Source organism: Diceros bicornis, chromosome 11 (genome assembly GCF_020826845.1).
Source record: "Diceros bicornis minor isolate mBicDic1 chromosome 11, mDicBic1.mat.cur, whole genome shotgun sequence".
Taxonomy (NCBI): domain Eukaryota; kingdom Metazoa; phylum Chordata; class Mammalia; order Perissodactyla; family Rhinocerotidae; genus Diceros; species Diceros bicornis.
In genome coordinates this window covers 15189594-15212783 of record NC_080750.1, presented here as the reverse complement: position 1 = coordinate 15212783, position 23190 = coordinate 15189594, and the positions used below count along the sequence as shown (strand labels likewise).

General features: G+C 37.0%; 1 protein-coding gene across 2 annotated transcripts in view; it reads left to right on the top strand.

Moving 5' to 3' along the window:
• The window catches only part of TRPC3 (transient receptor potential cation channel subfamily C member 3), a 65776-nt gene extending 43005 nt beyond the window's left edge, over positions 1 to 22771 (top strand). Inside the window, exons 9-13 of one of the 2 annotated variants that reach the window (XM_058549990.1) lie at positions 1183 to 1392; positions 2683 to 2730; positions 4566 to 4649; positions 18510 to 18585; positions 21028 to 22771. In XM_058549990.1, the coding sequence (XP_058405973.1) occupies positions 1183 to 1392; positions 2683 to 2730; positions 4566 to 4649; positions 18510 to 18585; positions 21028 to 21170 (561 nt within the window). In that variant the 3' untranslated portion in view covers positions 21171 to 22771. The remainder of the gene's footprint in view (positions 1 to 1182; positions 1393 to 2682; positions 2731 to 4565; positions 4650 to 18509; positions 18586 to 21027) is intronic. The other variant, XM_058549991.1, reaches the window with a different exon arrangement.
• Positions 22772 to 23190: the final 419 nt, after the last annotated feature.

Sequence of the window (23190 nt, the reverse complement as noted above, 5' to 3'; positions counted from 1 at the left end):
CATGCACCTTCCAGTGTCTTTTACAGGCACAGCAGGGTCCCCATGAATTTACCATCACTCTGCCTTCTCTCACTATATTTCCGAAGTTTTGAAATTTGTGGCTAGAAGTATTGGCTGTAGGGAAATTATTCTCTCCTAGGTTAGCCAGCCAACCATCTGAAAGGTGCTGGTAGAGGAATCACTGGATGTCTGGCAAACATAATGATGTTCTTTATCCAGTCAGAATTTTTAGTATTCTAGAAATCACTTCACTTTTTGTTTTGGATTGGGCTTGGTTTGATACCTTCCCTCATCGTTGTACGTATCTTTTCTTGTGTCTTCCAGTTTAGAGCTCGGTATCTTTTTAGTGCTTTGCTGTTTGTTAAGTCCACTGAATCTCCACTTGTGTTTTAGAAACACATAGGATAGTGTTCTCAAAGCAGAAGTTAGGTCCTCCAGAAATGAAAACGCTGGTTCCCTGAACACCTGCTTGGGTGTGGTAATGGCAGTCTGGGCAGTGAGTGAAATGAGTGAGCCAACTTCCTCCACCTGTGGACCCCTCCTCTTCATTTCTTCTCTTCATCCTTTCTACCAGTTAGGCTTGTTATGCCCACCACCATGGGGCAGCACTGAGGATAAAAAGAGGTATAAGACAGGAACAGGCCACTGAGGGCCTTATGTGACATTTGAGGACATATGGCAGACACATAAACTCCAAAGTGCAGTTCATCTGAGGGCTGTTTTTTTTCCTTTGCCCTTGAAGTATAATATGCTGTATCTACAACCTGGCTTGGATGGGTCAGGATGAGGAGGGAGGGTGGTAGAGAGTGGGGAGCTATTGCTGAATATGCAGAATTGGAGGAGGTGGGGAGGCAGGGAGCAATTAATCTTTTCATCATTCCTTGACCCTGAATTTTTCTTGTGTTTTTGCTTTGTTTTGGGGGGACAGGAAATTCTGGTTAAATTTCAGTGGGTACAGATAGAGGCATATGGAAGAGAAAAATGAAAAAAATGAATATCATGAAAGTGATACTCAAAATATTATGTACACCAGTAGAGATTATATGCAGATAAATATATATAATTAACTTACCTATTTCAAAAGCATAATTTAGGTTCATTGTAAAACTCTACTGGAATCAATTATTAGAATATTAAATTTTTAAAATGAGTTGTTATTTCTTTTCTATTTTTGTGACACAGGATGACAGTGACGTAGAATGGAAGTTTGCTCGTTCAAAACTTTGGTTATCTTATTTTGATGATGGAAAAACATTACCTCCACCCTTCAGTCTAGTTCCTAGTCCAAAGTCTTTTGTTTATTTCATCATGCGGATCATTAACTTTTCCAAATGCAGAAGGAGAAGGCTACAGAAGGATATAGAAATGGGAATGGGTAACTCAAAGTCCAGGGTAGGTATCGAGAACTTACCAAGACCTTAAGATAAATGTTCTGTCTTTCTCCTTGTCTTTTGATGTTTGTTCAATAATTTTTATGCATGAACTTGGAAGATGTTGAAAGTGACTGTCCATCCCATAGTCTTTCATAGACTAATACTTTATATCTTCATAGTGTTTCAAAAAGTCACTTAGTCTATGCCTTGCTTTTGGTTAGAATTTCGTGTAAATTACCAGATTAAAAACAAATAAACAAAAAAAATTCTTCAACTTGTTAAAAGTAAACAGAAAAGTTGTTGTTAGAAAACACTTTGTTTTTTTGTGTTCCATGCTTCTCAGCTGTTATTCTGAAGTTAAATAGTTTTAACCTCACATTTTCCTCTTGGTTGTATGTATAGTTCACCACTATCATATGCTTCTTATTTGTAGAAACCCTTTATTGGGCTAAATAATCTTTTTTCCTTTAATATCATAAAATTGATACAGGCCTAAGAGCATCCTCAAATATTAACCATAAATACCCGTTCTATAAATAGTCAAGAATAGTTTGTCCTTGAATTGTCCCTGTTGAGTCATACTTTGATTTTAACAAAGATGAATTTCATGATAGCACTTTATTATCATGAACTTAATTTTCAGGAATAGAATTGGTATAGGAGACAGAATTATATGAGAAGAACTTCAAATAATAAGGAGCCAGGCAGAAAGGAGAAAATTTGTGGAGTTAAAATATAATTTCTGCCTCAAGTTGCAGAAATGGTCCGTAGTTGTAACACCCTGGGAGCCCACAAGGTTGCGATGTTATCTCCGTAAAGTTCAGGCCTTCCTGAGCAGAGGTAGATATTTTTTCTCAATTGAAGCTGGGAAGAAAGACTGAATTAGTGCAACTTAATTTCTCACTTTTTAAAATAGATGTGCGTTTCCAAGATTTGTAATACCCTGGCATCTTATTCCTTAAGAAGATGGCCTTTTAAACCTTTTTTTGTTTGACCTGGATGTGGGTTCTCAAGGCTGTTAGGTTGCAAGGCAGTGATTGGCTGTGACATCCCGTGATTTCAAATAACACCTCGTATGTATACAGTGAGAAGCAAAATAATGTAAGGAAGAGAGCCTTGGTGTTAGAGCTGGATTTGAATTCTGGTGCTTATGGCTTGTTAGTGAGTACCATGGATAAATCACTTCATCACTCTGAGCCTTAATTATCTCATCTGAAAGAGAGGAAACTTTGTAGGGTTATTATGAGGATGATATGAGATGTACAAAGTTCCAGCCTCAACAAATATCAGTGCCCTTCCTCATTCACAGTTTTCAAAGTGCTTTGCTGTACATTTGAACCTCATGCAACGCTGTGAGGTAGGTATTATTATTATTCCCATTTTATAGATAAGACAACTGAAGCCATTAAAATAACTCACTTACGCAAAGGCACAGGAGCTAGCCAGTGTGAAGTAGGTGGAATCCGAGTTTTCCAGCATCAGATGCTAGCGCCTCCTGCTGCACCTGGCTGCCTCTTGTTCCGCAGCTGTAGCTCTGGCTTGGTGACTGCCCCACTTCTTCCCCAGGGCTGTACCTTCAGCTGCAGGGGTAGCTGGTCTCTTAAAGGGACCAGGCTCCAATCGCCATCCTGGGCAACTCCTGCTACTGCTGACATTGACTTTGTTTTGAAGGCGCTTTGTTTCTCTGGGGATTTATTAACTGAGGCTTTATCATTTAGTAAAGGGAGCCTGTCAAGCATGGGGACTCACAGCTCTTGCACGTCACAGCTTAAAGTTTTCTTTCTGTTGGCAACTGATTTCACTGAGTTTGTTCCCAATAGTCATAACATAGAAGGGGGAAATGCTAACAGTCACGTTGAGAAGAGCGTCTTCAGGTGGCTTGTGGCTGCCCACACCCGTGTAAAGGAAACGCAGCTGTGCACAGCAATGCGAGGGGAGCACTGTGCCCGATTTAGGGTGTTCTCGCCTGCCTGTATGGCACCATTGGCAGGAAGAATAGCTTTTCTCAGAGAGGTTGCTGGAAATAGAAGGAAGGTTGAGCGCTGCTCTCTCAGGCGCCAGGCTCCTTGGCTTCCCCGTCTCCCCATATTGGTTAAAAACTGCCATTTTGCTTTTATTTTTTAAATTGTGCATGGAGCTATTTAAATCTCTTCAATATTATTTGCAAATGCTCTCTGTGTACTGAATTTAGTAAAAATTTGGAGAAATTATGTTTCTGTTTTTCTTTTTTAGAAGAAAGGAAGGAGCCTCAAGAAATCTTTTGTGCTAACCTAGACAGCTAACCTCAGTCAACAGTCAGATACTGACCTCCAATGGCAAATAGGAGAATTAACTTTGTTAGCCAGGGTTTTCTCCTGGGACAATTGTAAGAGAACAGTTAGGAGGATCCTTGCCTATCAGAGCCACTTCCTTCCTCTCTAGCATCCCGCACCTTCCTGAGTTATGATGGTGGGAAGTCAGGTGGTGAGGTGAATACGTATTTTTGGATAGGGGAGACCTGCCTTTGAATCACACCTTATAGGTAGCAGCTTGCCCGTGAATAAGAGGTGGGTCCTGCTCACATACGTGAAGAGTACGCAGTAACAGTGTGCTCCTCTTGTTTTCTGTTCCTACCCACTCAAAAGTTAAACCTTGAAAAGAAAAAGAGAAAAGAAAAGAAAATCAAATTCTTTAGCCCAGTTCTCTCCAAAGTTGTAAACTTCGCTCATTATAAGGCCAAGATACTTAGGAAGACGTGTTATTTTGGCTCATATTTTAGGATTACAAAATACCAAATGATACCATCCCAACTTGCAGTGTATTTCTGTTCAGGTGTAGGAAAGGAATGTAGGCTCAGAGGCAGAGTCACTTCTATGCAACTGCCTTCTAGATGCCGTGAATACATTTTGATAAAGTGTACAAGGTCCCCAGGAACAATTATGTTGAGCACGAGCCAAGTTTTAAAAATATATTTTCAATTAAACAATTTTATTACAGTACATCTTGCCAAGATTTTGATAAATGTTGGCATGTTGCTCATATTAATTTTTCCCTTTGGAAATGTATCAAATCACTTATAAAATTCAACTTCCACAAGATATTTCTCAAAAGTGTTGACTCCAAAAATGGTATCAAGAAGAATAAAGTAGATTATATTTTTGATTTCCAAATGAATGTATTCTAATTTACTAGGTTAATTGTATTTTTTCCTAGTTAAACCTCTTCACTCAGTCTAACTCAAGAGTTTTTGAATCACACAGTTTTAACAGCATTCTCAATCAGCCTACACGTTATCAGGTAAGTGTTCATTAGACGTCTCTTTATGTGTGTGTAATTCCATATATGTCTCTGTGTTCGTGTGTGTGTGAATAGTGAGTAGAATTATATTCTTCAGGTCTACTATTAGGAGAGAACAGAACAGAGAAAATAGTACGTTAGTTGAAGGGGACTTCAGAAATCAGAGTCCAAGTCCTTCATATTTTTTTTTTGGTTGAGGAAGAAGAGTTCCTTTGCAATGTTGAAAGCAAAGTGTTGCCACAATTTCCAAGAACACTTACACTTAAGCTGGAGAAAGCAGTGGGAGATATGGTATATTAGGAAAATGAAGCTCTCATAGTGTGAAAACCTGATATATTTCTCCAGATAATCCACTTTTCAAATGGATTCTTAGGCTCTACTGTTTCATCAGTACTACTTTAAAACATCTTATGCATTTTTGTGTGTGTGTATGTGTGGAAGATAGCCCTGAGCTAACATCCAATGCCAATCCTCCTCTTTTTGCTGAGGAAGATTGGCCCTGGGCTAACATCCCTGCCCATCTTTCTCTACTTTATATGGGACGCCGCCACAGCGTGGATTGAGAAGCAGTGCATCGGTCCACACCCAGGATCCGAACCTGCGAACCCCAGGCTGCCGAAGCGGAGCGTGAGCGCTTAACTGCTGCGCCACCAGGCTGGCCCCAGAGTATCTTATGCATTTTGATATTAGATTTAGATATTAGACATTTTACACTATTCTCCAACTCAGAAGAGGTTATAGTCCTTTATTTTCCATCTAGTTGATCATTTTGACTATCAAATCTTTAGATTTCTGAGGTGTACAAGATCACAAGAATGGGAATCAAGGAAATTATATTGGATAGTGATGTCAATTAGTGGTATAAGCCTCTTCTTCATACGATTTTCTTGGAAGCAGCAAATTCTGCAGAATTGCTTGGCACACTAATTGTCAAAGCCTTACGTTTGAATGGTTACGTTATATTCCATTATGTGGTTGTATTTACTTTATCAGATTTTTATTGATGGAAATAGAGGATATTTCCAATATTTAGCTATGACAAGCAAGACTACAGTAGATAACCTTGTATACATGACATTTGAAACGTGCAAATCTACAGAATTGTCCGATTAAAGTATATATGCATTTTAATTTTTTAGCTATTATCAAACTGATTTTGATGGAGCTTGTACCAATTTATATTCTCACAATAAATGTATGAGAGTGCCCATTTCTTCCTTAATTTACCATCACTGGGTTACCAAAGGTTTTTATCTTGGTCAAGTAGGTGAGGATGATATTACAGTGTAGTTTTACTTTGCATTCTTTGTAATGAATGACCTTGACCATCTTTTTATGTTCGGTGTTCTGTATGCTTAAGACTCAATGTATATTTATTTTTCTTGATGGGCTTTTTGCTATAAATTAATAGAAGTTCTTTTAAGAATTAATTAATTCATTAATTCTTCTAAGAATTAAGAATTATTTTAAGAAAATCAGCCCTTTGTCGGTGATATGAGTTGAGAATTTTTTCCCCAGTTTGTTGTGTGTCTTTTTAATATTTATGGGTGTTTTTACCCCAATTTTTTATTTTTATGTAGTGAACTTTACAATGTTTTCATGGCTTCAGATTTTGTCCCCTATTTAGAAAGATCTTGCTCCATATGAGAATATTTAAGAAATTTTTTACCCATATTTTCTTTAATACTTTTATGGTTTCACTTTTTATATGAAAATATTTGATCCATATAGAATATGTTTTGATGCCATGTGTCCGTGGGGATCCCAATTTATTTTTTTTCCAGATGATTATACAGTTGGATATGTTGAACAATCTATCTTTTCTATTGATTTGAAATACTACCTGTATCTTTTACTAAATTCCTATATCTACTTAGATGTGTTTCTAGGATTTGTATATGCTGTAGAACCACATTATTTTAATTATTATAGTTTAAAACAAAAACAAACAAAACACACAGGTGCACACACACACACTCTCTTATTTTACATAATTTTCCTGGCATTCTTTCTTGTTTATTTTTCTATTTGAACTTTAGAGTTAGCTTGTCTCATTTGCAAAACATTCTGTTGGTATTTTTATTGTGATTGCGTTAAGTAGAACTGACATCTTTATAATGTTCTGTCTTCCTTTTCAAGAACTTGATCTACCTTTCCATGTGTTCAGATCTTCTTTTGTGCACTCAGTATCATTTTAAAGCAGTCCTCATATTGTTTAAATTAATTAGGATTAAGTTTGGTGCAAATCACACAAAACCACCAAATACCAACCACTAAGTAGCTAAAAGAACAAAGAAATGTATTTCTGTCTCCTGTTCAAGAAATCAGGAGGTAGTCATGCCAGGGCTGGTGTTAGGTACCTACCAATGTCAAGGACCCAGGATTTTCCTATCCTATCCTATTACTTTGTCACGAATTTTTCAGTGACACTTTTTTTCAGATTTTTTCAGTCTAACATGACCCCATAGTCCAGGAAAATTATTGGAGCTCTGACTGTTATTTCTGCCTTCCAAAATACAGTCAGAAGGTGATAGGGAAGAAAGGTGCTTCCTCGTATAAGGAATTTCTGTAAAGTTGCACAAAACAACTTATTGGAGGTGGAGGCTGAAATTGAGTTTTAATTCCTTGTGGCCATGTGCCGAGCTAAAAAACCGAGGAAGAGAATTGGTAGTCTCTGCTGAAGTGGATTATATTATTTGTCTTGGTGCTTGTCTTTATGTCTTTACACATGTGTATATCTCTGTTACTTGATTTATAAGTTTCAAGTTTTATCTTTTGACCTTCCAGCTCTGAAATATGAGAAAAGCAATGTGTTTATCTTTCACCATTTTTCCCCTTCCCCTCCCAGCTTTTGCTAGTTAACTCATTAGAACAGTAGGGGAGGGGAAAAAACCTTTCCTCTACCCATTATTTTCGGTAGCTGGGGCCTGCAAATCAAACTGACAAAATACAGATTCACAGGAGAAAAAACCAAAATTTTTATTTACACATGCAAAGTGCATACACACAGGAGAGCTCAGTAATGAGTAACTCAAAGGGGTAGTTAGAATTTGGGGCTTATATACCATCTTAACAAAGGGTGATAAATTTGTAGAGAAGTGACAAGACAAAAGAAAAGGTTTGGGCTCCTGGGGGTAGTAAATTGTGGGAAGGCAAATACATGGGAAAGTAATGGAAGATTAGGGTTACTTCAGTAAAATTTGTTTGTGCAGACCCATCTTGGTGCCAACTTTTTGTCTCCAGTGATGATGGTTTTTCTTCCTCCCAGTGTGGGAGAGAAGAGGGGGAAGACTTTCACAAGGGGAAATTTATGTCCTGCTTTTAGGCAGACAGGAGGAGACCAGTGAACCCTTTCTGCATTTTCCACTTCTTAATTGCCTTCAACTCAAAATAATCCTTGTGCCATCGTGATATATTTTGGGGTGGCATATTCTGATCCCCTTCACTGCCTTCTCAGGATTATAACCCACGTTTGTTTTAGTTTTAGTCACACAGTTAAACAGAGTCAGTCCTCACCACCAGTCTTTCTGCCATAATTTTCCGTTAATCTCTTTGTCGGCTAAAGTTTGTCTTCCTGTAGTTTCCTCAAAAAGAGCTCATGGAAACTATGTTCTCTGAGTTATTTCATGTTCTAAACTGTTTTCAATTTTCTATATATTTATCTTGACTAGCTGTAAAATTCTTAGATATGACTGTTTTCTTAATGTATTTGTAAACGTTGCTCCACTGCTCCAAGAATGGAATGTTGATGTGGAAAAATTCGAGGCCAGCCTGATTGTTTTTCTCATATAGTTGACCTGGATTTTGATTTGAATACCATAGTTTCTTTATCTTTTAAATCCAATAACTTGCTATTGATTGCTCTGTAGGTAGATCTGTATGAATTTTTCCTGGTAGAGGATGGCTTTTCAATCTGCACTCAAATCTTCTTTTATTTCTGAATAATTTCCTTGAATTATATCTTGAAATATTTTTTCTGTTCCATTATTTTGGATCTCTTCTTCAAAGGTAACAATTAGATGCCTGCTGAATCTTCTTGGCCTGTCTTCCATTTTTTCTCTGTTCCATTTGAATCTTTCATCCATTTCCCTTTTTTGACTCGTTTTTTCTTATACTGTGTCTTATTCCTGTCTGTCCTCATATGTGTCACTTCAAATTTACCTTTCATTTCTGTGATGATTTTATTTTTTTCTTTCTCCTCTTCTTGATATTTCTGACCTTATATATCATCTCCTTCTTTTGGCTCACCATATCTTCCTTGACCTCTTGTGCTCTTATTTCAAAGACATAATTGGCTCATATTTTTTTAAAATTATGTTTAAGTGATAGAATTATATATTTTCATCTTTTCTTTAACATTTTTCTGGTGAGTGTTCTTTATTTGCTATTTATTTTATCCTTTTTTTCTTGGACTATCTTAAGATAAGTCTTTATGTAGATTCCTTACTGATTATTTTTCAGCTTTGAATGAAATAAGTTCTTCTTAATCCAGCTGCTTTCAAGAGGTTGGAGTGGGGTTGGAGAATTCTAGGCCACCTTCCAGGCTAACAAGAATTTTCCTTTAGGCACAGGATTGTATATGTGAGTTCATTTTTTCTTGGCAAAGAATAGCACTATAGGACTCTTCACAAGGCAAACTCTCCCTCTCCACCTCACTGGTTACTTCTAGCAAATATGGCTTTTCCTTATAGTTTCTCCTTCACTCCTGTATTCTCAGCTTCTGTAGACTTCGTATCAAAAGGTCAATGGAAATTCTCAGCCATGAATGTCTGCTATTGGCATTTCCCCATTCCCCCATTTCACCTTTTCATATAACCTTTCTGAAAAAGAGTATAGACGGGAGGCTGGCCCAGTGGCGCAGTGGTTAAGTGCGCGTGCTCTGCTTCAGTGGCCTGGCGTTCGCAGGTTCAGATCCCAGGCACGCCCCAACGCACCGCCTGTCAAGCCGTGCTGTAGTGGCATCCCATATAAAGTAGAGGAAGATGGGCATGGATGTTAGCCCAGGGCCAGTCTTCCTCAGTAAAAATAGGGGGATTGGCATCAGATGTAAGCTCAGGGATGATCTTCCTTACAAAGAAAAAAAAAGAAAAAGGAGTATGGGTGCCTCTAAGTTTCATTAAAGAAGGAGTTTGTGTTTCTGTTTCTTATTCTTGTTGCTTTTGAGTGATTTAGAAGTGGAGAAATTCCTAAATTTACTGTCAAATTCAAACTTCTTGTGGCTGAAAATTGTTATGCTTCTATGTGAGATGATCCTTGCTGAATGCCTAGAGACTCCAGAATGCTGTACTTCATATTTTCTAAAGGAAGAGTTCCCTATGCTTGTGGTGTAATCTTCTGTGGCTCCCAAAAAGTGGTAGTGGAAAAAGAGAAACTCTGAGAAAAAAAGTCTCAATTGGTTATACAAAACACCAAACTTCATATAAACGACTTCATTATATTTAGATAAAATCTCTTTATTATGAACTACATGGGTGATAACAATTGGTTTAGTTATGGATTTTTGTTGCATGCATTGTGATTATAATATAGGACTTACCTTAAAGAAAATCCAGATCTTAATCTGCTAAATGGGGATTTTTCCTTCAAAGTCATGACCTTTGGGATATACTAATTCTAATGGTGCTACCATAGCTCAGAACATTTTTGGAATGTCTCTAAAGAATTGCTTTTTAATTAGTTTATAAGACACCCAAAAATATTTTATTATTTTCTCATTACTGGAATCAGCTAATTATTCACCTTGTTAACAAGACTCAGTGCCATATGACTTTACATTTTTAAAAAAATAGTCACATCCACCTTTAAAAAAACACGTGGCCATCACCAATCGGGTCATCACCTTATGTGTTTTACCTCCAGATGAGTGTTTCTTCTCCAAAACAAGTACTTCAAAGACAGAGATTCGAATGTGCCTCAAAGTGCAAGGGAGGAAGAGTTTCAAAAATGCTTTGATCAATGGCAGTATTATTTATATTAACATTAATTATTAATAGCATGCTGAGGTAATTTTTGTTATGTGTGTAAAGAATTTTTTGAAAAAACTGGGGATGATTTCCTGGAGAATATAAAGGCTTGGAGGTGTAGCTATGATTGAATTCTGCTCATGAATACCTGTGTTAGTTCAAGTTAAAAGTACATAGGTATGCTAAGGTGACCTTAATAAATGTGAATTTTTTGTAAGACTCCACAGAAGCTGGTCTGTAGGTTCTTGGGTCTTATTCCCTCTGGTGTCTCTTGGGGCAGCTCTGCTTTAACAGCCTTCTTCAGCTTGGGGACACCTTTGGCCCAGATAGTGTTAGACTGCCTTTGGCCCACATGGTGGTCTCTGGTCCAATCCATGAAGGCTGCCGTAGCTGGCTTGGTTTTTACTGGAAGCACATCACAATTTTTTTCTAAAGGAGTCAATATGAGGCATTCACATTAAGCTTCATTCACAATGAGCTTTATGGCACATTCAAGACACCCTCTATTATGCATGGTCCTAGATTATAAGGATACGAGATTCAGTAATCAATCTATAGATCAAAATTGAGGTGAGTTTATTATATGAGCCAATCCTGAGGACTATAGCCTGGGAGAGCGACCTCCACCAGGGAACACAGCACTCTGGAGAAGTGAGGTGAACAGCATGGTTGTATACTGTTTTGGAACAAGGAACATATATCAAATATGACAGAAGTGCTTTTTTTTTTTTTTTAATACAGTCACAAGATGTTTTGCTATGTACAGCAATCATTAGTCACAAGCTATACACAGCAGGTCAATCCGACCCTAGTTTCTGGGAAAGAATGTTTATCTTTAAATAAATGCTGATGTGGTGGGGGAGACATTCACCCCATCTTTAAAGGCAGCATTCTTTGCTTTGGGATATTGCAAATGTTTAAAGCAGATGTAGAATGCACGCTTGACAGGCCACATCAGGCCATTCTGGAAAAACAAGGTCAGGCCGAATCAGTTTTAAACCAAAATGGCTGCCTCATGTATTATACCTCAATATATACTAACTTTTCTTATTGCTTTTCATTTATTCCATCAAAATATACAGTCCATGCCTTCAAGGATCTCTCTCCTGAAGTGGAAGGGTGGTGTTAAGGTGGGGAGGAAAGTAAGGAAAGAAAAAAGTAGGCGAACATTCACACAACTCTGTGATATGGCTATGTGATGTCAGTGAAATATAAATAAAATGGTATGGGAACCCAGTGAAACCCAGAGGAGGGGATTATTTGAAAGCCAATCAAGTAGAAGAAGGAAATTTATTCTCTGTTTTTCTAAAGAACAGAACTTGAACCGGTGGTTAGAAGGTATAGTGAAGCAGATTTGGGCACAATACAAAGGAATTGTTTTTTAACAGCTACGGTTGTCTAAAAACAGATTAAACCAGCTGTCTGGAAAGAGTAGCAGGCTCTGAATTACAGATGTTTATTCAGTGGCTGTGCAGTGGTGATCTGTCTCACAAAGAGTGGTAGGAGAATATGAAAAACATGTGACTACAAGGTCCCTTCCCTCTCTAAAATTTTACTCTCTGCTTCTGAGTTCTTTATGTTTGTCCACATCAGTCTTATTACCTTATATTCATACTTTGTAGATTGCTAATATTTGTATTATAGAATCTACTGATGACAGTCAAATTTAGCTTCGCTGTAGGATTAAATGAGAAGGTGAATGCAAAAGTACCTGATAGATTGCTTAACAATTATTAGTTGAATTTGAATCAGTGAAAAATGAGCAGGTGAAAAGAAAAGCTTTGACACCTTAGAGAAGGAAAGACATACCCACATATCCAACCACCCACATCTCATTCCTTCTCCCAGTCTTTTCGTTTTTTTCAGGAAGATTAACCCTGAGCTAACATCTGTTGGCAATACTCCTCTTTTTGCTGAAGAAGACTGGCCCTGGGCTAACTTCCATGCCCATCTTCCTCTACTTTACGTGGGGCGCTGCCACAGCATGGCTTGATAAGTGATGCGTCAGTGCGCGCCCAGGATCTGAACTGGCGAACCCTGGGCTGCTGAAGCAGAGCTCAAGAACTTAACTGCTATGCCACCAGGCCGGCCCCCCTTCTCCCTGTCTTAATGGGTGATTGGAAAATGAACTTAGACTTGTTTGCAAGAGGTGACGTTTGAGGTAATTACCATCTAGGCTTTCCACATCCTGGACAGAGAAAATCCATAGTCTACTCTACGATGTCGCAATGTCTACCTTAAAGAGTGATTCACAGGATCATACTAAGAAATTTGGATAGTTCCTGGAGGTTTGTGGAATGTGAAGGTTGGTCTGTTGACTTCTGTTACGTTAGTTAGCAATTTGACCAACAGGGAAAAAAGATGAATCTCTTATTGGTCAATTTAATTTTGGGTACTGGCTTTGATTAGAGAATCAGTTGGAAATTTAGGTAAAGGTAATATTTATAATGGTAGTTTTACTTATTACGTATGCGTTTCATGATCCTTGCCTATAGTAGCATCATTAAGATTGGTTAATCACGATTTGCTTTTCAGAAGCATAAATGGTAATGAGAGAATAATAGTTATATTAATTGAGCACCTACTATGTAATTTACCTGTATCTCTTTTATGAGATGGATTTTAACATCTCCATTGTACAGATTAAGCCACCAAGGTTTTACAGCTTGTAAATAATGGAGTCACAGCTCAAATCCAGGCAGTTTGTCCTCGCAGCCCACTTTCTTAACTGCTACACAGTATTGCCTTGGGTTCACCAGACAACATACTTAATAGGATGGAAATGGCTAGCCTTTGCCCCTTCTCTGAGCTGCACATCATTTTCAAATTCACATGAATTACCTTTCCAACATGAAGTAAGGGATGGACTATTACCAGGCAGTGTCCTGGGTGGGGAAACTGGTTTCCATCCAATATCAGCTTTGTAGTGTCTTGCTTTGTAGTGAAGCTAAACTTAGTGCAGTGGTGGAAAAATATATTTAAGCTGTAAAGGTTAAGGTGAAAATTTCTGTGGAATACACGGAAAGCTTAAAACATGCCAAATTTTGAAGGGAAAAATGTTAAGCCTGTAACCATAATTTTTCTGGGTTATATGCCTGGAAGTGGCTATATCAATTTATATTTCCAGTAATGGGGTACAAAAGTTTCCCAGTGTTCTCACAAGCACTTGGTGTTATCAGATTTTTAAAATTTTGCCAACTACAAAATTACTGCCCTGTGTACTTCAGAAATGTCAGCATCGTGAAAGGTAAAGACCAAGGAAATGTTCCAGATTAGAGGAGACTAAAGATACATGACATCTAAAGGCAGCGTGTGATCCTTGACTGCAAAAATGAGACAGAATATGGACTATGTATTAAACAATTTTTGATCCATGTTAATTTTTCTAAAGTTTGATTATTGTGGCATGGTTATATAAGAGAATATTCTTGTTCTTAGAAAATACCTACAGAAGTATTTAGGGATAAAGTGATATAATGTCTGAAAATTATTTTTGAGTGCTTTAGCAATATAATAATAATATACACAGAGAGCAAGATAAAGCAAGTGTGGCAAATTTCTAACATTGGTGAATCTAAGTGAAAAATCTATGTGAATTCACCTTATTTTGAACTTTTCTGTAGGTTTGGGTTTTTTTCAAAAGAAAAAAATGTTTGCTAAACTTATATAGGTATGAATTGGTATTTATTATTTTAATTTACTCTTCTCGATGACCAGTGAGGTTGAACATCTTTTCATATGTTTGTTGGTCATTCAGGTTTCCTTTTTTGTGAATTTAAATTCCTTTTCCTAATTCTACTTGGCTATTTATTTTTTCCTTATTGACTTGTCAAAATTCTATAGTATTCTGGATACTTATTCTTTGTTGGTATGTTTTACAGGCAACTTCTCTCACTCTGGTTTGTCTTTTAAGTTTGTGTAATGGGTTCATTAAGGAGGCTCAGCCTGTAAATGTGTAAAAGTTCTTTATTTTCAGTGATTTCTCACTGTCTTATTTTGAACTTTTCTGCTGAATGGAAGATCCCTTTACAACATCTCTTCAAGACTCCATAACTTTCCAGGGACTTTTGGTTGTTAGAAAGTTTCGTTTTTGTAGTTAAAGAGACAGTTATGTTTATTCTGAAACTTAAATCTCCAAATCAGATTTAACCCTCTTCTCCTCCTCACCCCTAGCACAGCTAAATCTTCCTGTGACTCTAATGGCTGAAGGCTGTAGTCTCCTTTGTACGTATCTCCTTCTGCTCACTCTCTAGGTGCTGATCCTTTGTTCTGTGGAGTGGGAAGAAGCAGCAGCCAAAGAGTAAACACCTTTCCACCTGAGTGAACTGTAGATTGCGGTTTCCTCCTTGTTATTTGTCGCTACTGCTCTAACACTGACCAAGTGATGTCCTCCGTGTGGCAGGCACCAAAGTGCTGCCTCTGTAACTGGGCAGGGGCATGTTTAGAGGGTCTGAAAGGCTGTGTGGGCTGCTCCCCCTTTGCACAGCTCCCAGACGCAGAGATCTGGCTCTGACTTGAGGTGTGGATCTCATTTTCACCTTTTCCATGAGGGCTGCCCATTGTCCCAGGCCCATTTGTTGAAGAGACTGTCCTTTCCCACTGATGTGTATTCCATCCAACATAGTGGAGATTTTTATCTGTTTGTCAAATAATGAGAGTACAGGTTGAGCCAGTAGCTGTTCCTCTCTTATTTCAGTTATTTTTTCTCCCCGACTTGATTATCAGAAGCAGGTCATCAAGTCCACCGGAATAGACAGTTAATGGGGAGCAGGATGCCAAGCTCCCTTTCCTTTAGGCAACTCTAATCTCTGTGAGTGATTGCCTTGGATTTCCCCCTTCCCTTAGCTTCTAGGGAGGGGGTGCACCCCCTCCCTACCATACAGGGCAGGGAGAGAATAATCTCTCTCCCCACAAACCCCATGATCCCTCCCATGTTGTAGTCCTTTCCTTATGCAGGGTGAGGAGGAGGTAGGTGTTAAGTTCAGTTCTGGTCTAGTGAGTCTCAGTAAGCCCTTAGGGAGGAGTCTGGCCCAACTGTTGGTGGCACCTTGGTCTTAGACCATGGGGTACTTAGCATCCTTTGTCACATTTTGGGTCTAGCAGCAATTCCGGGACAATGAAAAAAATCTCACTTGACACAATATTACATTTCATTGGTATCCTTTCTTGCATAAAAGTTTTAAATTGTCTTAATATAGTCAGTTTTATCAGTCTTTTCTTTATGGCTTATCCTTTCTGTTCGCTTTTTCAAGAAACACTTCCCTATTCCTTTAGAAGTTTTTGCTTTTCGCATTTAGATCTTTTGTCCAATTGGCTCTTTTCGGGGGGGGTGTGGTATATGGTGTGAGGTAGACATCTAATTTTAGCTTTCCCATAAGGATAGTCCATTGTCTCAGCACTATTTCTTGAATAGTCTTTTGTTCCCCACTCATTTGTATTACTGCCTTTCAAGCTGCTTTTAGCTGATATACATTTCTTTGTATTTTCTTTCTATAGGTATCTACCTTCGCTGTCCCCTAAACTTAATTATATCCCTGATATGTTCACCCGTCATAGTGAATTGTTCCCATGAAGTTTCATTGGAGTAGGGCCTGTGTTCACTGTTGCATCCCCTGTACCTAGTAAGATACCTGGCACAGAATTGGCTCTCGGTAAAGATTTGGTGAATGAATGAATGAGTCCAGGCTAAGATCCACCCAGCTGTGAGTCTGTCCTGGGGTCTAGATTCCACACAACTCAACAGGTTTTATATTTTGCTGTGACTGGTAAAATGGGTTTTTCCTTTTTGATAGCATGGGCCCCCTCTTGATCTGTCGTTATTCTCTGAGACAGACATTTTGAATCATCCTAGATTCCTCCCTCTTACTTGACCTTGGCATCTAATGGGTCACTTAGCTTCATAATTTCTACTTCCTTAAAACTGAGGTATATTTTCCATTCTCACTGTAACTGCATTTTAGTTCAGGCCTTTAAAAAATTGTTCCTTTATTATCTTTTTAATGTGATATTTGATATATGCACAAGAATATGTATAATGCATAATAAATTATAAAGTATAATTACATGAACACCTATGAAGCCACCACCCACCTGAGAATGATAACATTATCTGTCTGTTGCCTGTACGTAGCTGATCCTCCCTAGCCCATACCCTTGGCTCCACCTAAGAGGTAATCACTATCCTGAAGTTTGGGTTTCTCATCCTCTTGCTTTGGTTTTCTTTTCAAATCTGTATGTTACATATATAGATAGTGCTAAAAACGCATCATGTAGATTTACTTATTATTGACCTTTATAAGAATAGTTTCATACTTCGTGAAGTCTGCAACTTGAATTTTTCATTCAACATTTATGCTTCTAAGATTCATCCACAATGTTGTGTGTGGCTCTGGTTTGTTAATTTCGTTAATGAATGCAATGACATTATATTGTGTGGCATACCATGATTTGTCTATTCTTCTGTTGATATTTGTTTAGGTTGTTTCCAGTTTTTTTGTTATTTCGTACAAAATTGCTATAAACATTGTTTATGTCTCTTGGTTCACATGTGCAAAGTTTCTCTAGACTCTATACCAAGGAGTGGACTTTCTGGGTGAAAGGATATGCAGATGTTCAACTTTAAAGGATAACACCAAATTGTTTTCCAAAGTGGTCGTTTATACTCATGCCAGTAAAGTATAAAAGTCCTATTGATCCATAGCCTTCCCACACTTGGCATTATAAGATTTTATTAATTTTTTTCCCTTTTTAGGTGTAAAATTGTATCTCCTTTTAATCGTAATTCGTACTTTCCCGAGAAAAGAGTTGAGAATGTTTTATACGCTTGTTGACCATTCACGGTTCCATTTCTGTGAAATGCCTGCTTGTTTTTTGCCCATTTTCCTGTTGGGTTATTTGAGTTTTTCTTATTGAATTAAAGTTTTCATATATTTTGGATCCAAATTCTTTATCAGTTATAAGTATGCCAATATTTTCTCCCAGTTTGTGGCTTGCCTTTTCACTTTCTTTATGATATCTTTATAAACAGAAGTTTAATGAAGTTTTAATTGTAATGAAGTTAAATTTATCAATCTTTTCTATTGTATTTAATATTTTTTATCTTGTTTAAAAACCATCTGGCTCTATCCTGAATTTATAAATATATTCTCCTATACTTTCTTTTAAATGATTTAAAAGCTTTGTCTTTCACATTTAAGATGCATGTGGAATTAATTTTTGTGTTCATGGTATGAAGTAGGGCTCCAATTTAATTTTTTCCATATGGATAAACAACTATCTAGTAAGAGCATTTATTTAGATTGAAATATATTCACTATATATTGCTATGAGGAAACAACGTACAATATAACAGAATATATGGTATTTAGAAAACAAAATGTAATACATATAGTAATTAGTATATATATCAAAAATTAAAGAAAAGGTATTGGAAGGGCATACACCAAAATAACAGCAATGATTATCTTTGGATGGTGGGATAATTGATGTTTTATTTATTTCTTTTGTTCTTCTCTGTATTGAGCATATATCCATATCTTTTTTTAAACAAAAATAAGGTAGTGTCTATAGATGATAATGTAGTATCAACATACCTTAAAGAGAAGTCATTAGTTGAAAGAGAAACCATGAATTGAAATCTTCCAACTTAACTTTTTTTTTAAAGCTTCTTCCATTCTGGGGGTGGCGGGTGGGAAGTTTGTGGACTATACAGTAAGTCTCAATAGGAGGTGAAAAGGGTTAAGTTCTGAACTCCAAGTGACTCTTCTGTAAATAGTTATATAAAATCTCTCTCCGCTGAGTTATGTTTGCTTTACAGGTATGTAAGGCTCTTTGGAGAATAGGATCAGCTTCCTTATGCGTATCATTGGTGATAAAATCATTTCTTTTTGCCCAACAGCAGATAATGAAAAGACTTATAAAGCGATATGTTTTGAAAGCACAAGTGGACAAAGAAAATGATGAAGTTAATGAAGGTAAGCATCTCCAAGTTGAGAAACATTCTTTTACAACTAACTTAGTGAACTCGGAAAACTTTATATTGAAAGATACTTTAAAAATCTAATCTCAGGTAACAGTTTGAGTTCCTCCAAGATTGACAAGAGAATCGTATGTTACATTTCTAAAACTCTATCTTTTTTAAAAAAACAGTTACTAAAAATGTCAATCAGAGACAATTTGTCTCTACTCACTGATTCTTAAAATATAAAGACTACCATCTTCCTGGGAGCTTTTAAATCCCTGTTACATAAGGTCGTCAATGGTTTCAGTTCTTTTCCAGTGAGTTCACATCAGTATTAACATTTTTCCAGAGATGCAGGTAAAATAATGGTTGGCTCAAACAGAGGTCACTCTTTACTTTGTTGTCCAGAAAAAATCTCTCACCCATTTTTCTCATCTGGTGTTTCACTTTTCTCCTTGGCTCCCTACTTAAATGTGCCTATTTTTCCAGGCATATCCTAGGCAGGTCATCTGTCTGGACTACAAAAATTTTCCCTCAGAGTCTGGGGCGGGTAGGCCAAAGCACAGACCCAGAGTTGGGAAGAAATCAACCTGGGAGAAATAAGTTGCCCTAGAAATGGAAATTATAGCTTCCAACACCAATGAGATCCCACTAATCTGGCTGCACTGATAAGAGAAGAAAGGGCTACACTAAATAAAACTGTTGATGGGCTTTGAAGCCATTATTTGATTAATGCAAGGAATCCCTTGTATATCTGAGTCAATCCAATGGTATGTGTATGTAGAAAAAAAATCTGTGAATGTGTGAATGAGAACCAGCAAAAATCTAATCATGGTGACCTAGAAACAGTCTCAGGGAGACAGGATTAGAATGGAGTTGTAGTTTAGAAAGTGGAAATCTGATCAGTTTTACCATAACCTTCCTAAAAAAAAAAAAAATCTAAGTGATGGGGGGAATTGGATGGCCTTGACAGCATCAAAAACAAGGAGCATCTTCCAAGCCCTTGCACCACAGAGGAAAATGAGTCAATGAGAATTTGGAGTTTTGAACAAAGTTCTAAGAAAGTATATCCTATGTCTTAACCTCCTTATTTAATAAATGAGGAAACTAAAGTCCAGAGAGGTAGGGTAATTTGTGTTTCCTGTGTTGATAGACTAAATACAACACTTAGTGTGTAGTCTCCCCATAGCTCAAAAACGGGGAAGAAGGATATGGCAGTAGGGAGGTGAACGGGGGCCAGCTGGGCTTATGGTCCAAATATGATACTGAATGGTGTGAGAATCCATTTCTTCCACCAAAGACTGGCTTTGTGATTTCAGATTAAATCAGTTTATTCCTTCTATATTGCCATATGCAAAAGGAAGCATTTTTTTTTTTTTTTTGCCACAAAGGGACTTTGCAAATGTTTTCATGTATTCCTGAGGAAGAGTTAGAATTCCTTAAAATAAAAAGGTGCTTACTTATATATAATAAAAGAACATAGAAATTACACTTTAAAGCATCATAAAGATACCAGGAAATATCACCAAAGGTGTGTTTTACACGTGATTCTACTATAAAAAGCTGTTAAAATACCCATGATTTGAAGAATCATCACTTAGATGCAAATAAATTCTTGTCCCAGCGTTCACTTTTCAAGGTCAATGGCTTATCTACATTTCAATCATTTGCAAGAGAATCCAGTTTTTAATTGCAATCTACATATGTTCAAAATACTGCCAAGCTGAGTTAGGAGAATGGTTGTGTTTTAATAGCCAGGCATCTCATATGCAGACTCCTATGTATGTGTGCATTGCTAGTGGCATCACTTCTGAACTCCTTAATTTCACCATTGCTTGTTCCTTCCTTATACATCCATGCAATGTGCCACACAAACTAGTCTTCTTGTTCCTTGACTCCATGTTCATCACCATTGCCTTCCCTAATAAACACCCCTACTCTTTTTCCATCCCTTCCCTAACTTGAAACTTGACCTAAAATTTACTTCTTCCATGTGAGTATTTGCCTGTTAAATCAATTGATTCATTTTTAGTAAAGTTTTGTTTTGCTAGGATTTCCTTCCATTCTAGCAGTGGGAGATGATTTATGTAGAAGTCAACCCTGATGGCTGAGGGAACCAAAGGAACTCCCTATAGACAGAAAGGAGATAACCCTGGTTGTCGATCGGTTAACAGAGAAATCATGCTATGTTAAAAGTTGGCTGAGCCACAGGACAATACTTTAGCTGAATTTTACTATTAAAAACATAGCTGGACTCTTTATATAGCTTTTTTCAAAAGTGAGTATGTTTTTAAAGACAGACATTTCTTAAACATTTTAAAGGAAAAAATCTAAAATAACTACCTTGGAGACGTTATGAGGCAAATGTATTCATATTGTATGAATTTCACTCTGTTCTTTTCTAAATCCAAAGAGCAAATTACCAATTACATGTCTTTTAATACAAATGCTATAGGTGAATTGAAAGAAATCAAGCAAGATATCTCCAGCCTTCGTTATGAACTTTTGGAGGACAAGAGCCAAGCAACTGAGGAATTAGCCATTCTGATTCATAAACTCAGTGAGAAACTGAATCCCAGCATGCTGAGATGTGAATGATGCAGTAACCTGGAATTATGGCTTTGACTATATAGCACAAATGTGGGCAATAATCTTTCTAAGTATGAAATACTTGAAAAACTATGGTGTAAATTTTTAGTGTTAACTACCTTTATCATGTGAATCTTTAGAAGTTAGGTCTTAATGATTTTACTGTTTTATCACATACAAGTGGTCTTCATTTTAATTGTCTGCCTTGACATTACAAACGATGACATGCCATTGTATTTACAGGCCCAATATTACTACGTTACTGACGTTTTTGTCTATTTTAGAATAAATTCTATGTCTTTGCACTACCTGTTTGCCTCCAAGAGACTGTAAGCTCCTTGGGCACAGGGACCATGTCTTATTCATCTTTGTGTCTCTAGCATCTAGTACAGAACCTGGTACATAGTAGGTGCTCAATAAATGTTGTTGAAACCAACTGAACTGAACTGCCAACAAAATACAAATAAAAATAAAAAGGCCATCACTATGTAGCATACTTGTTCAAGTGCTAATGAGATGTTTTTTAAAAAATAGAAACTGAAGAAATTTTACAAGCAACTATGACTTGGTCAGATTTTCTTAGCATTTTGGGCATCACTGATAATCCTAGAACCTTTGAGCCTTGAATGAAGAATTTAACATGAAATGAGTTAATAGAAAATATAATTACATTACATAAGTTTCATAGAATTGTTCAAAACAACACATTAAAGATTTTTCTAAAGTATATACTGTTCACTTTCTGTCTTAGATTTTCATTTGTTGTTTGTTGATAATGTGAATTTAGTCAAAGGGGTGGTGAATTTTTTTTAAAGTTGGGGGTTATGCAGGGTTGTTACTTTGTTATAACCTCCTGATTTCCGCCTCTGATGCTTTATTGCTAAGTAAGATATCAACAGCTGACTTCATATCTTGCCCATTAGCTCCATTCTGATTTTTGGGAGGTATGCTTATGGGAAGAAATAGGAAAGAGCAGTGGCTGTGCACCTGGAGAGGCATGGCCAGGCGTCACCCGGTGTGTTTCATTTCTCTTTGAGGCATCTCCTGCCATCGTTGCTTACAATGCTCTTATCAAAGTGTTTCAGTTACACTTTCTACACAAAATAGATTGTGATGTATCTGTGTCCGACATTATATAACTGAGCTGAATCGTGGCAATATCCACAATGCCTCATGACTTTACTAGAAAAGGGGATACAGGCAGGTAAGTTCCCTCGTCTCTTCACAGACCATAAAACACTCAAAGTATTTTTTTTTAACTAGCTAGATTTAAATCTCTAGTAGAGTTATGCTTAATGTCCTGATTCTCTTCCGTCAGTTCCTGTCAAGTCTTACAGGAATACAAATTGTGATCATAGTGCAAAGATAGTTTCATGGATCCTAAAAACCAACTAAATACATGATACTTTAAAAGTCAATTCACACGGGAAGGCTTTCTAGACAAGAAGACTAAGGTGAACAGTAAATGGAAGCACGTAAAGCTCTTTAGAGATTATTTCTTAATTTCTACTTTTGGGGACTTAATTAAATTAAGAAAAGAACTTTATACATTTTTGCTGCCATTGTAGAATATTTCATTGACTTTTGTGCTATGCTAATAGTATTTTGTCTTAAACGTTTTTCAAACTTTATGTATTTTATGTTATGCCTCAGAGCTGAATAAAATATTGAATTTTTTCATTGTTATATGTTACCATACTATGTTAAAATAGTAAAGACATGGAGTTTCCATAATAGACAATACTTGCAGTCTTATAGTATTGTCTAGGATTCCAGGCTTAGAAGTTTTTGTTTACAGCTGTGGAACAGAATACTTAGTAATATTCCTAATTTGGGTGAGAAAAATGTTGAGTGAAAAAGTGTTAGATTCAGCTGGAGGCATTCTTGAGTGAAGAATTGGTGGAATCTTAAAATGAAGATAAAGCTCACAGCATCCATGCCATGTGAGTACATACACTGTTTTTTTGTTTTTTAGTCCATGCCTCTCACAACTGTAGAGCTTTCAACATAGGTTGTTTTCCTTTCTTTA